Genomic DNA, 16894 nt, shown 5'->3' with positions numbered 1-16894 from the left:
TTGCAAGGTTTTGCCACTGGAGTCCAGACCTGAGGAGCAGAAGAGGAGACCTGTTGACCAAGAGCTGCTGGTAGTTCACATTACGGCCCTCACACACCAAGCAGAGGATTAGCAGAGCAATGGTACGCTTATTTGTGTGTGGTTTTCTGAATTGTAGCATGTTGAGAAAGTAAGGGGAAGGTTAGCTGATCCTGAGATCTGATCAACCCCCTTTTTCTGCTTGTGCCTTTAATGGCAAATTCACATTGTGTGATTTTAGCCCTGATTTTCACTCGCCGACAGGAAGTTGCTGAGAAATCTGAAAGTCCCACAGAACAGGACACTAAACCATAGCTAAAATCTATAGCTGAAATGTATGCAATGCTTCTGCAATGGGGTTTCTAGAGCATTGCTAAAGGCAGGAGTTTAAACCAGCCTTTAAGCCTCTAATAGCTGCCGGCAGATCAGTTAATTGTGATATTAATTCTGCTACAGTTCATATTAAAGCCAATCTAACTATTTATAATTAACTAACTTGTTGTTATTATTATTATTATTTGTTTACTGTATGTTTACCTCTTTGAGCTAGTTTATTTATTTATTGTAAAGTGTTCAAGTGCAACATTTATAGCCCAGACTCATCTAACGCGAGCAACAAAGGCTCATTCTGAAAACGTAGCCCTACAGACGTTTCTGGAGACCGCGAATTTCTTAGCCAGAGGTACGTTTGGCTGCATTTCATTTTTTAAATGAACGGTACGGGCGGTGTGATGCCGTTCCTTTTCGCGCTTACCAGCTGACCGCTTACCTGCGTATGGACGACATTCCGGCCGCAACCAGTTTGTCCCGTTAGCTCGCCATGTACGTCGGCGGACTTGAGACACAGAGGGGAGTTGACCACGACGACAGGGTTCGAGGCCTGTGAGGAGTGGTTCCAGGAAGCGGGTAAGACAAAAACAGAATCCAAAAAAATAAAATAAGCAAGTAAATAGCAGGGTGAGGATGTGGTAAAATCTGAAAACGTTTTGAAACGTGTTGGTTGGGTTTAGGAAAGTAGGTGGGTGGGCGGGTCAATCGATAAAATAGGTTGGGTTTAGGAAGGTGGGTGGGCGGGTCAATCGATAAAATAGGTTGGGATTAGGCAAGGGGGAGGATGGCACTCGCGAGGGAAAGTTGAGATCTCAAAAAGCGTACACAGCGGCCTCTTGTGGATTCACGAAAACAAATCTGCAGAAAAACGTGCCACCGGGACGTATTTCGCGGTCTCCAGAAACGTCAATAGAGGTACGTTTTCAGAATGAGCCCGAGTTGAACCCACAGTTGTTTCTACCAGTTTCATTAGTGGTAGCTCTGTGGCACCTGCTTGGTGTGTCAGGACACTTTTAATCCCTTTTCTACCTGTTAAGTAGTCCTGGTGCTCGTCTAGAAGCCTCAAGGTGATGTTGAATCTTCTTTGCTGGTCCCAAGACCAAGTTTGTGGGCAGCTCCTACTGCCAAACATCCTCTTAAGGTCTTCATAATGAGACACACAAACATCTGATGACCAAAAAAAAAAACAGTCAATGGAAAACGTAGTCATTTACTGTTCATTTATGTATTTTGTAAAGCCAAAACGTCTCAATATCAATCACACTGGTGCTCAACAGTTTTGAATGTGGTTTATTGTTATTGACTCCATCCTAAAGGCACTGGTTTGAGCAAATCCCATGACTAGTCACAGTCTTTTGGCTGAATATGAGATTTGAGTATGAGTTAACGATCACAACATGTAATCACACCAAGAGCAGCTATTTTTTTCCACCCAAAGCTGCCAAGTTGACGTTATTTTTAGTTTATTTTTAGCCTGTATGTTTTTCCTTCTGACATAAGATTATTTTTTATTATTTTTTACTCAACTGTCAGATTATTTGGCTTGTTTTAAGAAAAAAACTCACTTCATTTTGACTCTTTATTTCTGAAAACAAGATAATATGCTTTACTTGTCTAGAAAATGCTTTTAGATTTAATATATTGTAGACATTAGGACTGGAAATGATACTAAAACATTTTTTTGCAGCGTAACTGTCACGATCACCAGCAATCTAGCCTTTTGAGATCACTGGAGAACACTCACTATCACGCTACTGCACATCTGCCACTCAACTGAACTACATATCCCATCATGCACCTCACACACACCAGTTCCAGATCACCACTGATTGCAAACACAGCTGAAGCTCATAAGGACTGATTACCTGGACTATAAATACACCTCACTCACACACACTCTGCTGAGTCTTGTTAACTGTAAGTGAGCATTTCATAGTGTTTTCCTTGTCTTGCCTTTCATGTTTTAGACCCTTGTTTGTTTTACCGTTTATGTATGAAAAACTAACTGACCCATCTGGGACTCAAACCAGCGACCTTCTTGCTGTGAGGCCACAGTGCGAACCACTGAGCCACTGTCGTTTTACTATATACTAATCCCATATTCTACTATATATTTCACATGTTAGGTACTTACTGTTATTCAAGTATCTGCTTAATAATAATAAAAGAGTCGCGGTTGTTTGATGTGAACTGACCTCTATATGTGTCTCGGTTGTGTCTCAATGCCTGTAGATACTGCTCAGTGACCTGCTTCATTTCCTCACACTGTCTGTGGACTCTGTCCAGCTCCTGTAGTGTCCTAGCAGGAGACAGAGGGTTTCTCACCTTGAATAAAATTATACAAAACATTAACATACAAGAATGGCCGAACGCATCCTGCATTGAACGATTAAAGGGGACCTGCGCTTCTTTTTTACAAGATGTAAAATAAGTCTCTAATGTCTCGAAAGTGTGTGCGTGTGAATTATGAGCTGAGAATAGCATACAGATAATGTTTTCTAGCTCTCTGAAACTGACCCTTTTAGGCTTTGATTCTAATTCTGGTGTTTTGGTGACTGTCGCTTTAAATGCAAATGAGATTGTGCTCTTTTCAGAAGAGGGCGGAGCTACAAATGCCCGTGTGTCAGCATAGTGGCAGATTCGGGAGAGATGGCCAGTAGTGGGCGGGGCTTTCCCCCTCTGATGACACGTACAAAGGGAGAATGTCAATCAGAGTGTTTCTGCAGACTGTTTTCATCAAGTCTGATTATAACAAACACAATAATTCATGTTTACCACTAGAAGCTGCTTATATTCATACACACAACTGTTTAAACCCCTTTTAAAAGTGATTTTTGCATAATAGGTCCCCTTTAAACAGATAGTTCACCCAAAAATTAAATTGTCAACACGGAGATGTTGATTTTTAACAGGAGATGTTCATTTTTAGGTGAACTATCCCTTTCATACTGACATTTATAAATTGGTTTTAAGAATTCTCCAAGATAACTCACCTTTTCTGAGCCTAAACGATAATATCTGATTGGTCCAAAATAGCCATGAAAGCCCGGTGTGTAGCGGCATCCACCAAACACAAAATATCCTGATGTGTCGTTGAACTGAACTGGGTGATGAAAACTGAAGGAAACAAATGCACTTTACTACTGATCAACTATACTCAAAACTGTTTTAAAATAATTGTGTTTAGCTGGGTAAACAGTAAAAAATATCTGTGTTTTGTGTTTATTTACAGTGGTGAATTGCATTATGGGATGTTGATCTCTGCCCTGTCAGCTTCTGATGTTGATAATTCAACTCTACAGTTTAACAAAGTGACTTTTATAGACATTTTAGAGGTGTGAACTAATATAAGAAATAATATGTAGAGAAATGAGTGTGTAGAGTAACAGAAAATGTGCTGCAGTTTATTATTAAAGGTTTCTGTAGCCTAATATACGACACCAACACACACAATATAGCACTGCACACTATTACACACGAGCAGAAAACACACTGTTCAAGGTTACAAGTTGTTGGAGGACAGATTAAGATCCTATAATAAATCACAAAATACAGAATTTTACAGATATTTTACAGAGTGCAGTGTAAATCATGACAAATGTGTTAAGAATTATGTTGCTGGTGCCAGTGGTGTAGTGGTTAGTGCGTCAACATATGCACTCTGGTGCTCACGGTGACCCGAGTTCAATTCTGCCTCGGGGTTCTATGCTGATCCTTCCCCTCTCTCTGCTTTCCTGTCAATATTCTCTACTGTCCTCTCAAATAAAAAGATGACAACCCAAAATATATATATATATATATATATATATATATATATATATATATATATATATATATATATATATATATATATATATATATATATATATATATATATATATATATATATTAATTATCCATCAATGGTTTCTTAAAAAAAAGAATATTAAATTTTTATGGTTTGCTATTTTATCTGGGAAACAAGAGGATTGCTCAAAATACAAATTACATTTATTTCAACATTCTCCTTTGACTCTGGACCACAAAAGCAGTCATAAATGTCCATTGTTGTAAATTGAGATGTATATATCACTGTTTATTTGAGAATCTGGAATCTGAGAGTTAAAAAAATCTAAATACTGCAATATAATATTACAAAATGTCTTCAGGGAACAGGATCTTTACTTAATATTCTGACAAGTTTTTTAAATAAAATAATAATTTTGGCCCATACAATGTATTACTGGCTAATGCCAAAACATATACCCGTACAACATAGATCCGGGTCTGCGCTTCAGGGTCACTAATATCAAATCGTTTATATTCATTCATTTTCTTTCGGCTTAGTCCGGTGGTCGCCACAGCGGAATGAACCGCCAACTCATCCAGCATATGTTTTACTCAGCAAATGTCCTTTCAGCCGCAACCCAATACTGGGAAACACCCATACACACTTATTCACGGGCCAATTTAGTAATCAGTTCCCCTATAGCGCATGTCTTTGGATTGTGGGGGAAACCGGAGCAGCTGGAGGAAACCCACACCAACACGGGGAGACCATGCAAACTCCACACAGAAACACCAACTGGCCCAGCCAAGACTCGAACCAGCGACCTTCTTGCTGTGAGGCGACAGTGTTAACCACTGAGCCACTGTGCCGCCCCAAATTGTTTATGTGTGATTTCATTTATAATTTTCAGTTCAAATGAGATGTCAGTACTTACTCAAATAAATAAGTGTTCTCCACAGTATTTCCTTCCCTTGTGATTGTTATATTGGCCTGACGAGAGAAAATGTTTCGTTTTCAATACATTCCAATACAACTTTTCCTGCTTGTTCAAACTACGTATTTAAAATAAGTTGAAACAATACTATTCTAACATGTTTCTGGGACAATCTAATTGTTTTATGTTGAATCCACTTAACTTAATGGATTTGTATTGGGACAACATGAAGGAATTGGATGGAAGCCTGTATTTTCTACAGTGTACAGTTATTATTAGTCTGAATTATTAGCCCCCCTGTTTATTATTTTCCCCAATTTCTGTTCAACAGAGAGCAGATTTCTTCAACACATTTCTAATCATAATAGTTTTAATAACTCATCTCTAATAACTTGATTTATTTTCTCTTCGCCATGATGACAGCACATAATATTAGACTAGATATTTACTAGTATTCAGCTTAAAGTGACATTTAAAGGCTTCACTAGGGTAATTAGGGTAAAGTTAGGGTAATTAGGCAAGTCATTGTATAACAGTGGTTTATTCTGGAGACAATCCAACACTAATATTGCTGAAGGGGGCTAATAATATTGACCTTAAAATGGCTTTAAAACTATTAAAAACTGCTTTTATTCTAGCCCAAATAAAACAAATAAGACTTTCTCCAGAAGAACAAATATTAGAGGAAATACTGAGAGAAATTCCTGAATCTGTTCAACATCATTTGGGAAATATCTGAACAAGAATTAAACAGGAGGGTGAATAATTCTCAGTAGTTCTTTATGTAGTCAGCTCGGAGGAATACGCAGGACTACATTTTACATTTTGCTGATTTTTACCTTTGACCCCTGAAAAAAGAGGTCCAGACGGATCCATGTGCGTAGGGTTAAAGCGGTGTGTGCTGTAAACGCCTGATCCTTTCCATCCACCATTCGAACCTGCAGCACTATATTACCTGAGGACAAAAGAAACATCACAATGTGTATTTAGAAATATACAGTTCAAGTCAAAAATATTTGCTCTCCTGTTATTTTTATTGGTCAGATATTTCCCAAATGATGTTGAACAGATTGAGGAATTTCTCACAGTATTTCCTCTAATATTTGTTCTTCTAGAGAAAGTCTTATTTGTTTTATTTGGGCTAGAATAAAAGCAGTTTTTAATAGTTTTAAAGCCATTTTAAGCTCAATATTATTAGCCCCCTTCAGCAATATTAGTGTTGGATTGTCTCCAGAATAAACCACTGTTATACAATGACTTGCGTAATTACCCTAACTTTACCCTAATTACCCTAGTGAAGCCTTTAAATGTCACTAAGCTGAAGACTAGTAAATATCTAGTCTAATATTATCTATGGCAAAGATCTCACCATACATTTGACTTTTATATGGAAATGCTCAGTTGTAAACCACAGCAAGAATTGGATGATTAATATCCTACTGGATATGTTATCTTGCCTATTTTAGGAGTTCACACTTAGCTCATGATTTATCACATAGCTTGTTTGGCATGCTGTCCTGGGAGAGAGCCCTGAGCTCAAGGGATCCTCGGGCCCAGGGCTCCCCCCTTTCATAGGGCGAGGGGAGATTGAGCTCAGGTCGGTCTCAAACTCCCCCACTGCTGAGGCCAAGGCGAACTTCCTGAGAGTAAGACATTAGAAAAAAGATTTAGGCTTGTTTTGTCTATAAGCTGTGTTTCCCAACCCTGTTCCTGGAGGCACACTGACAGTACATATTCTGTACGTCTCCCTTATCTGACCCATTAACTTCAGGTTTTAGAGTCTCTCCTAATCTTCTGATGAGTTGATTCAGGTGTGTTTGATTAGGGAGAGGTGGCAAATGTGTACTGTTGGTGTGCCTTCAGGAACAGGTTGGGAAACACTGATATAGAGCACATTTGGATGGTGAGAGGAAACCGGGGAACCCGGGGGAAACCCACGCGGACATGAGGAGAACATGCAAACTCCACAAAGAAATACCAGATGCCCCAGCGAGGACCCAACGCCATTGGTATTCTTGCAGTGAGGCAACAGTGCTAGACACTGGGCCGCCGTGCCGCCCATTCTGGATGAAGGGGAAGAAGGGGGGTTTCTTCCAGACGAAGATAGTTGTGGAAAGCAAATGAGGATATATATATATATATATATATATATATATATATGTATATATATATATATATATATATATATATATATATATATATATATATATATATATATATATATAGTGACTTGGGATCCTTTGATTGGAGGATCGTGATTAGCTAATGTGGGCCAGCTGGGTCAATCATGAGCACGTGCTCCTCTCGAAATTAGTTTAATATTAAACTTCACTTATGCTGTCTAAAACACAGGAAAACCATGTGAAAACTGCTGAAGCGTATAGAGAGTGACTTAGTAAACAGGAAAGGGTGCAATATTTTAACAAACTGACTTTTTTAGGTGATAAACGAAAGGTATGATACATATTAATTAAGATAGTCACCTAATATTTCACATACTTGTCTGGAAAGATAATAATAAACATCAATGTTATCGAAATTCTTGCTTCCCTACTGCAAAAAAACAGCTTAAACCAGCCTTGGCTGGTTGACTGGTTTTAGCTGGTTGACCAGCCTGGTTTAAGAGGGGTTTTGGCCATTTCCAGCCTGGTCCTAGCTGGTAAGGCTGGGGAATGACCAGCTAAAACCAGCTTGACCAGCCGAGCCAGGCTGGGAGCCCAGCCAAAACCAGCTATGTCCAGCTTAAACCAGTCTGGTCAAGCTAGTTTTAGCTGGTTTTAGCTGGTCATTTTCCAGCCTGACCAGCTAATACCAGGCTGGAAATGGTTGGAAACCAGGCTGGAAGTAGCCAAAACCCCTCTAAAACCAGGCTGGTCAACTAGCTAAAACCAGCCAACCAGCTTAGGCTGGTTTAAGCTGGATTTTTCAGCAGGGTTTGGAAATAACTTCAGTTCAGCTGACCACAAACACATTTTTGTTTATTAGTTTTACATATGACAGTCTATTAGTAATGTATTTTTGATCTGACTGATTAGTTCAGCCCAAAACATGACAACAGTTTATAATTTTCAGAGCAATAATGGCCATAATATGCACGTTTATGTCTGTTCCGTGGCAGTGTTTACATTCTTACTTCCAATATGGCCGACTGCTGACGAGTCATGAAAACACTCTCAAGTGATTTGCTTTATTTTCCCAGAAGTTATGTCAGATGCAGGAATGCAGACCGACGGGCTTACCTGTGTTAGTCACCATAATGAGCGGGCTTTCATACTTCCTTTGATTATTAATATGTTTGACCACGCCACACACTGACTGGCCACACCAGCTCAGCAAGTAGAGCCACAATGACAGAGTCACACTGCGGAGAGGAGAACAATGTCAAAAATACAGCACCAGCCATGACATTCAATAACAACTCAAGCATTTTAGGAGCGTATATGAAGTGACTGAATATCACCGAGCATTTGTGAACATAGGTATGCTATTAAATATTGCAGGCAAATTAGGGCTGTACGATACTGGAAAAATGTCATGTTATCATTAGTGTGTTGTGATAAACTTATTTCTTACGTTATAACTGACTTTAACAAAAATGCTATTTTAATTGAGCATTTAAAAGGATGTATTTATGTAATAATCATACACAAATTAATAGGTTTTCTGAGGTAATTCAATTAATTAAAAAATTTGTCAGATTTTAACACACCAGGGATGACACCAGGATTATGATTTCATAAACAGATGTAAAAGGATCAGTTTAGGGCTAGTATTCAGGTAAACTGCTGAAATAATGATGTGATGTCAACAGGTGATGTCAACAGGTGATTGTAATTATGGTTTGGTACAAAAGTAGCATCCAAGAAAGGTCTAGTCCTTTAGGAGCAAAGATGGGCTGAGGATCGCCAGTTTACCAACAAATACATGAGAAAATGATTGAAATGTTTAAAATCAATGTTCCTCAGAGAAAGAGAGGAAGACATGTGGATATTTCACCTTCAACAGTGCAGAACATCATTAAAAGGAATCTGGAGGAGTTTCAGTGTGTAAAGGACAAGGGCTCAAACCTAAGCTGAACAGCTGTGATCTCCGATCCCTCAGGGGGCGCTGCATCAAGAATCCTCATTCATCTATAGGCCAGATCACCACATGGGCTCAGGACTACTGCGGAAAACCTTTGTCAAGTTCCACAATTCATAGTGAAATCCACAAATGCCAGTTAAAAGTGTACTGTGCCAAAAGGAAGCCCTATGTTAACAGTGTCCAGAAGCGCCGCCGACTTCTCTGTGCTTGAAGGCATCTGGGATGGACCGTCACACAGTGAAAATGTCTACTGTGCTCAGATGAGTCAGTATTTCAGGTGTTTTTGGGGAGAAATGGACACTGTGTGCTGCAGACCAAAGAAGAAAAGGATCACCCTGCTGAAAAAACCAGCTTAAACCAGCGTAAGCTCGTTGGCTGGTTTTAGCTGGTTGACCAGCCTGGTTTTAGAGGGGTTTTGGCCATTTCCAGGCTGGTTTGCAGCCATTTCTAGCTGGTCAGGCTGGAAAATGACCAGCTAAAACCAGCTAAAACCACCTTGACCAGCCTAGTTTAAGCTGGACATAGCTGGTTTTGGCTGGGCTCCGATCCTGGTTAGGCTGGTCAAGCTGGTTTTAGCTGGTCATCTTCCAGCCTGACCAGCTAAGACCAGGCTGGAAATAGCTGCAAACCAGGCTGGAAGTGGCCAAAACCCCTCTAAAACCAGGCTGGTCGACCAGCTAAAACCAGCTAACCAGTCTAGGCTGGTTTAAGCTGTTTTTTTCAGCAGAGTATCCAGACTGTTACCAGCAACAAGTCCAAAAGCCAGGGTCTGTTATGGTATGGGGTTGTGTCAGTGCACTTGGCAAAGGTAGCTTGCATTTCTGTGATGCTTCACTAATGCTGAAAAGTACATAGAGATTCTGGAGCGCGATATGGTGCCTTCTTTTCCAGGGACGACCATGAATATTTCAACAAGACAATCCAAAACCACATCACAGAGTCCTGCTACGGAGCGAGAGGATACAGGTACTGGACTGGCGCAAAATGCGACAATGAAGACCCCGTACTGTTGCCCACCTAAAGACTTGTTTGCAGGAAGAATGGGACAAAATGACACCTGAAACACTTCATCACTTGGTGTCTTCAGTCCCTAAACGTCATTTAGGTGTTGTGAAAAGGAACGGCAACATTACAAAGTGGGAAATGCTTTACTGATGAATACTTGGTTTCCAATTTTTGGTTTCTGACTAGGGTGTTGATATGGTGTTCAGAGTTGACATCGGTGACTAGGCTGTTGATATGGTCTTCAGAGTTGGTATTGCTTACTAAGGTGTTGCTATGGTCTTTAGAGTTGACATTGGTGATCAAGGATTTGCTATGGTGTTCATAGTTGACATTAGTAAAAAACTAGAAGAGGGAACATACAAGTGGAGGAACCAAAGATCTAGAGCCAATGAGAGCACAAGATACAGAAAGCAAGAGAAAGTTCAGAGGAAGAGTCATAGCTGTACAGCCAATGAGAGCCATCTATTCCAAATATACTCTGGACAGTGGACCTCAAGAGCCATACTTCCTCTAGAAACAACTTAGCAACCACTCTGTATGCGCATTGATTTCACCACCAATTGGTTGTGAGAAATGTGAATCAAGGCTTTTAGGTGTAACTCTGACCTCGGCTGTTTGACAGCGAGTGTCCGTCTCCATTCCAGATCTCCATTCTTCAAGGAGGAGAATGTGTGTATGACACCAAACCTCTCACCGGTACTTGCAAATGGAAATGTCAGGATATCCACAGTGTCTGCAAAGGCACAGATGCATACATAAAAGGTGCAGCAGAGTTTAGACGTATAAGAACCATTGATGGAGCTGGTAAATGAATACAGTATCCTCAAAAAACACCTCATTAAATTCTCTCATTTATTCTCACTGTCATGCCATTCATTTGTTCAAAGTACTAGTTGTACTATTAATAGTCTGTCAAACTTTATAAAATAAGTCGGCGTGACATATAGCATAATAGTGCGTCGACATACAGCACCCAGGTGCTCGCGGCGACCTGAGTTCAATTCCCGGCTTGAAGGTCACTCAATCTGGTAACACAGCCCCCCTAAACTCGAAAGTGAAAACGAAGGTGTCCGCCCTCACTATTATGCCACACTGTGGGGGGCGGGTCTCACCATATTTGCGGTCGTCTAGGTCGCATCTATGGACGCGCCGGCCCTAAATATAAGGAAAGTTCTAAATTAGAAATGTCTAACTTAGATGCACTATTGAACGTATAATAACCATAAAAAATATTTCCCCAAATTGTTTTTACAGCTCTTCAAGTTAAGCCAAAACAGTCAAATATTATGTATTTAGATCTATCATAATGTGCGCAGTAGAGGGTTAAACAGCAAATATATGTTGGACTCTTATTTTGAAAAAGGGAGAGGCAGGAAGAGTAATCAAGCTTTCTGTGAAACCATGGCTGCACCAAAAGGCAAGAGTCCTCATGAACCACAAATAGTAACGTGTGTGTGTGTATGTGTGTGTGTGTGTGTGTGTGAGGCACTGACATGAGCTGCACAGCATCAGAGCAAAGCTTATTAATATTCATGACCATTCCAAATAAGGTCAAAAGCTTTTCATTCCTCGGTTTATAAATGAGCATATGAAATGTTTTCACCCAGAAGTGAAAGTATGTTCACTATTTTCTGTCCCTCAAGTGGTTCCTTAAATCAAGAAGCATGTTTTTAGACATGTAAAAATTATCCTCTTGTATAAATCATTAAGGGAGTTTTCCTTAAATCAAGCTCAATAATTTCCCAATGGGGTGAATAAAATAATCTCGTTTTTGCTTTGAAGAATATTTAGTTTTAATTTTTGGGTGAAAATAATGCAGGAAATTTAAAGAGTTGCGTGAGCTATCCCTTTAAATTCTGCCATTGGTTCTGGTCAATATGGCTCTCACCTGACTCGACTGGACATTTCCTCACAGCATTGTTGGTAACCCGCCACATCAGCCACGCTCCCCATGATACTGATCTTGTGTGCGGATATGCTGGACGCTCAGAAAGCGGCGGAGTCCTCAAAACCCTAGACGTTTTCACAACTGATCCATTAATATGGTCTCCAGTGAGTTCCTGTTCTCCCAAATGCAGCAAACGGGCTCTCAGCAGCACATTACAGGCCTCCAGCGGACGCCTGAGGAAAAAATCTCTCCGGTAGAGCAGAGCTGGAGGAAACACCAGAGGAAAATCTCTAGATCTGGGCTTTCCAAACCTCTTAGAGTTCGTCAGGGTCCGTCTGTATACTACCACCCCTGTCCTGGATGGCGTGGAGATTATAATTTCCACACTGATTCGACAGGCGGCAGAGCAGTTATACAGTAAGTGTACACTGGAGTTGTTCTGCACTGTGTCCGGAGCATCTTTAAAATACACGAAGTCTCCATGATGAGTCCTGTCAGCATCGGGAGACTCGCTGCAAACCTTCAGAGAGACAGATTAAATTACACTTCATATAATAGTAATATGTTATTGATTGGCGCCTTTCTAGACACACAACACTGATGACTGCGCCAAATAGTAATCACAACCTAATATTTTGAGTTAAGACAACTTATCTGGATTGAATGTGTTGACATAACTTATATATCAATGAACTTATAAGACTTTAAAAAAGGAGTTGGTGACACGGTGGCTCAGTGGCCTCACAGCAAGAAGGTCACTGGTTCGAGTCCCGGCTGGGTCAGTTGGCATTTCTGTATGGAGTTTGCATGTTCTCCTCATGTTGGTGTGGATTTCCTCTGGGTGCTCTGGTTTCCCTGCGGGCCCTTCCTTTACGCCACTCATGATGCCGGCGACGGCTTCTGTTTCTTTCCGTGCTACCAGCTGACCGCTTACCTCCATGTGGACGGCTTTACCGCTGTTACCAGTATGCCCAGTGGCTCTCTGCATACATTGGCAGACTTGAGAAGCACTGTGGAGTTGACCACGACAACAAGGTACGGGTCTAGTGAAGAACGGTTCCAGAAAGCGGGTAAGACAAAAACAAAAGCCAAAAAGTAAATAAATTCAGGTGGCCGCGGCTTTAATTCTTCTGTACTGCTTTTGAAAACACTGTCAGTTGGGTGTGGGGAAAGGGCGTGGCGTGGCGGACATTTTATAAGTGGAGGGGACAGCTGTATGACATCATATGTTCATTCTATTAATAATCACCTGTTTCTAAATGGTCTCTAAAGGTGAGGGGGATGTATCCCCCCGCCCCCCGGTTGTTAAAGGGGTTGGTGGGGTTTTCGGTCTGTCTGTCAGTCAGTCTGTTATTCAGTCGACAGCGACCTCTGGTGGATTTGCACGAGAAGAGCAGGCATGAATGGCAAACTGCAAAAAACGTACCTCCTGGGAAGTATTTCGAGATCTCCAGAAATCTATATCGGGGTTCATATCTGTATTGAGCCTGGGTTTCATAAACTCATTTATTCATGAATGAAAAACAGCAGATCATCAATATAATAGAAGAAAAATAGCCTGCAAGTTACTTTAACTGCATTTTTACAGAGAGAAAAATAAGAAAACAAACAAGGGAAGGGCTCAGTAAAGTACAATAGTATAGAAGTGTATGAAAACCAGTTCAATTTAAAATTAATTAGTTAAAAGCAGGAAAGCTATCTAAATCTAATCAGAATCTACAGAAAACAGTTCTTTATATAGTACCAAACAGGGGCGTAGCAACCGGGGTGGGGGGGGGGGTATACAGGGGGGATCCGTCCCCCTCACTTTTAGAAACAGACCATTTAGAAACAGGTGATTAATAATTAAATGAACGTATGATCTCATATAGCCGTCCCGCCACTTTTAAAATGTCCGCTACGCCCCTGGTACCAAATATCGGACTCATTTTCAGATTTGAGTCAACCTCACTCAGATATGTCGTAAAGCTGCCTGCTGAAGCCATACATTTTTGTTTATGTATAATAAATTCAGAACACAATACTCATAAAGCTTTTAAACGAGTGAGTAAATGACGGCAGGATTTCCATTTGTTGGGTTGAACTGTGCCTTTAAATGAGCCGTGTGATGTGAAACTGAATCTTGAGCGACTCTGAACGCTGTAAAGTGAAAATAAAGTAAAGTGATCTTACCGAGGACAGCAGAAGAAGAGCAGCAGAGATGAAACTCAACACAGTCATCTTCATCTGATCAACGCGACGCGATCAAACATTCACTGTTTCTGTCACAACATGATTGAGTTCGGAGCGCGCTCTTCCGTGTGTGAGAACGACAGGTGTGTGTGTGTGTGTCTGTGTGTGTGTGTGCGCGCGCCCCACACAGACGTGTATAGAGACACTGGTTTGACACAGGTAATATACAACGATACACGGTGAGGACCAGACAGAGTCTGCTGACATTTTTTATACGCAGAATTTTGTAAAAAAAAAAGAATAATAATAATAATAATAAAATAATTGTTTAAAAGAATTAAATAAAAACAATCTGCGGATTTATGCGCAATGATTTTAGGAGTAGCCTAAACTTAAACATTAACTTAAAACATGCTGAACAAATATTTTAAATAAAATAATAATATTTCAAATATTATAAATAATGACCTTTTATCTTTAATTTAAGGTTTATGATGCAAATCCAATAAGATCCATTTGTTTAGAACAGTCTCTCATATAATAAACCTACTATTACTTTACAAACTGCATTGTAAATAAAAATCACCCAAAAATGTCAATTCTGCCTTTATTTACTCATCCTCAGGCAAACTGAGTTTCTTCTTTTGAACATGGGAAGATATACTAAAGACTATGCCTTTTGGATGATCTGCATATACCCATTTGCTCCTGTGTTGACTGTTGCCTGCCTGACCATTCCGCGTTTGGATCCACACTCCGGCGTCCCCTACACATTACAACCACATTAGTTTCCCTGTATAAAGGATTTCTACTTCATAAAGAATCTGCCAAGTAAACTATATGGGAAAGGACATATTTGTCTTGGTTAAACTTGTTCATTTAATTTCAGGTTTATAATAAAAAACTGTTAACATTTAATAAATGGATTATAACTGGATACACAGAATATATATTATATATTTGTTAAATAAAAATATATATTTGTTATAAAATAAAAAATGGATTATATATATATATATATATATATATATATATATATATATATATATATATATATATATATATATATATATATATATATATATATAAGGGATTACAATAATAATAAAATATTAGCAATAAAATGCGAGAGGGATGGTGGAATGAATATGTAATAGAAAAAAAATCAAACATATGGAGATACATATGCACTAATCACAGAAGTGAGAGAATAACGCGAAATCTGAAAATAGATAATATGATAATAGGAGACAGGCCTAATATGGGAAAATCTGAAAATATAATTTGTTACAATTACACATAGGCTAATTAAATAGGCTAATTACTAATGAATTAATAGGCTAATTAAAGTATTTTTTGGGACTGTAACTTTCTACATATGTTGCAACCAGGAGGACATCAAAACAAGATGTGCCATTTAATACAGAAGTGTTTTGTTCTGATCTGTATCTTAAATAATAATATTAATGAGTAAATTAATAGATAATATAAACATATATTTTGTCACCCCTATAACGGTTCCCTGCTGAAAAATCCAGCTTAAACCAGCCTAGGCTGGCTGGTTTTAGCTGGTCGACCAGCCTGGTTTTAGAGGTGTTTGGCCATTTCCAGGCTGGTTTCCAGCCTGGTCTTAGCTGGTCAGGCAGGAAAATGACCAGCTAAATCCAGCTTGATCAGCCTGGCTATGCCGGTCAAGCTGGTTTTACCTGCTCATCTCCTAACCTGACCAGCTATAAAGACCAGGCTGGAAATGACTGAAACCAGCCTTTTTTTTCAGCAGGGTAGTTGAAGAATGAAGGATGTAGATAAATAATGGTACTGAAGACTTATCTGCTATAACGACCATTACTAGGAAGTCTTATCTTTTTTCTTCTTCCATGTACATATTATTTGATATTTATTTTGTTGCAAAATATTTTATTTTGATGTGAATGTACATGTTTAATTATTGCTGAAATCTATTTTAAAATTAGCTAAAAGCATTATCAAACTAAAATACAATAGGCTTGTTTTGACCGACAAACAGTAGCAAGATAAAGCTGATATTAGTATTATTATTATTCATTCATTCATTTTCTTTTCGGCTTAGTCCCTTTATCAATCTGGGGTTGCCACAGCGGAATGAACCGCCAAATTATCCATCATATGTTTTACACAGCGGATGCCCAGCTGCAACCCATCTCTGGGAAACATCTATATACACTCATTTACTACGGACAATTTAGCCTACCCAATTCACCTGTACCGTATGTGCTTGGACTGTGGGGGAAACCAGAGCACCCGGAGGAAACCCACGCGAACACAGGGAGGACATGCAAACTCCACACAGAAATGCCAACTGACCCAGCCGAGGCTCGAACCAGCGACCTTCTTGCTGTGAGGCGACAGCACTACCTACTGCGCCACTGCGTCGCCCATTATTAACATTATTATTAATTTTAACCATCATGGTGTACATTGTGTTTTTTTCTTGGCAGTTATTATTAGTTAATAGCTGTTTTATTATTAAGATAAATGAAATATCAATTAAAATAATGTGCATCCTAATTTGTTCCATATGACATACTGTCTCATTTTTATTCAAGAAATTGCAGTAGCAAAGCAAAACACAGCACAAAATGTCAACGCTTTCAGAAAATGGCGTGTATCGTCAAGCTTGGCTAACAAGGCTTACTTTGGCATTTTTACGCGTCTT

General features: G+C 39.5%; 1 protein-coding gene across 1 annotated transcript in view; it reads right to left on the bottom strand.

Moving 5' to 3' along the window:
• LOC130217360 (protein sel-1 homolog 3-like) overlaps nucleotides 1-14334 on the bottom strand; it is a 30352-nt gene extending 16018 nt beyond the window's left edge. Inside the window, exons 1-10 of the mRNA XM_056449457.1 lie at nucleotides 14200-14334; nucleotides 12028-12547; nucleotides 10746-10872; nucleotides 8291-8412; nucleotides 5891-6006; nucleotides 5052-5107; nucleotides 3342-3465; nucleotides 2544-2673; nucleotides 1378-1515; nucleotides 1-29 (exon numbers count right to left, since the gene is read on the bottom strand). The exon at nucleotides 1-29 is cut by the window's left edge and continues 189 nt beyond it. Coding sequence (XP_056305432.1) covers nucleotides 1-29; nucleotides 1378-1515; nucleotides 2544-2673; nucleotides 3342-3465; nucleotides 5052-5107; nucleotides 5891-6006; nucleotides 8291-8412; nucleotides 10746-10872; nucleotides 12028-12547; nucleotides 14200-14253 — 1416 coding nt within the window. The 5' untranslated portion in view covers nucleotides 14254-14334. The remainder of the gene's footprint in view (nucleotides 30-1377; nucleotides 1516-2543; nucleotides 2674-3341; nucleotides 3466-5051; nucleotides 5108-5890; nucleotides 6007-8290; nucleotides 8413-10745; nucleotides 10873-12027; nucleotides 12548-14199) is intronic.
• Nucleotides 14335-16894: the final 2560 nt, after the last annotated feature.

The sequence above is a fragment of the Danio aesculapii genome, chromosome 23, assembly GCF_903798145.1.
Source record: "Danio aesculapii chromosome 23, fDanAes4.1, whole genome shotgun sequence".
Lineage (NCBI taxonomy): Eukaryota > Metazoa > Chordata > Actinopteri > Cypriniformes > Danionidae > Danio > Danio aesculapii.
Note: the sequence above shows the minus strand (reverse complement) of the source record. Positions and strands in the feature narration are given on the sequence as shown.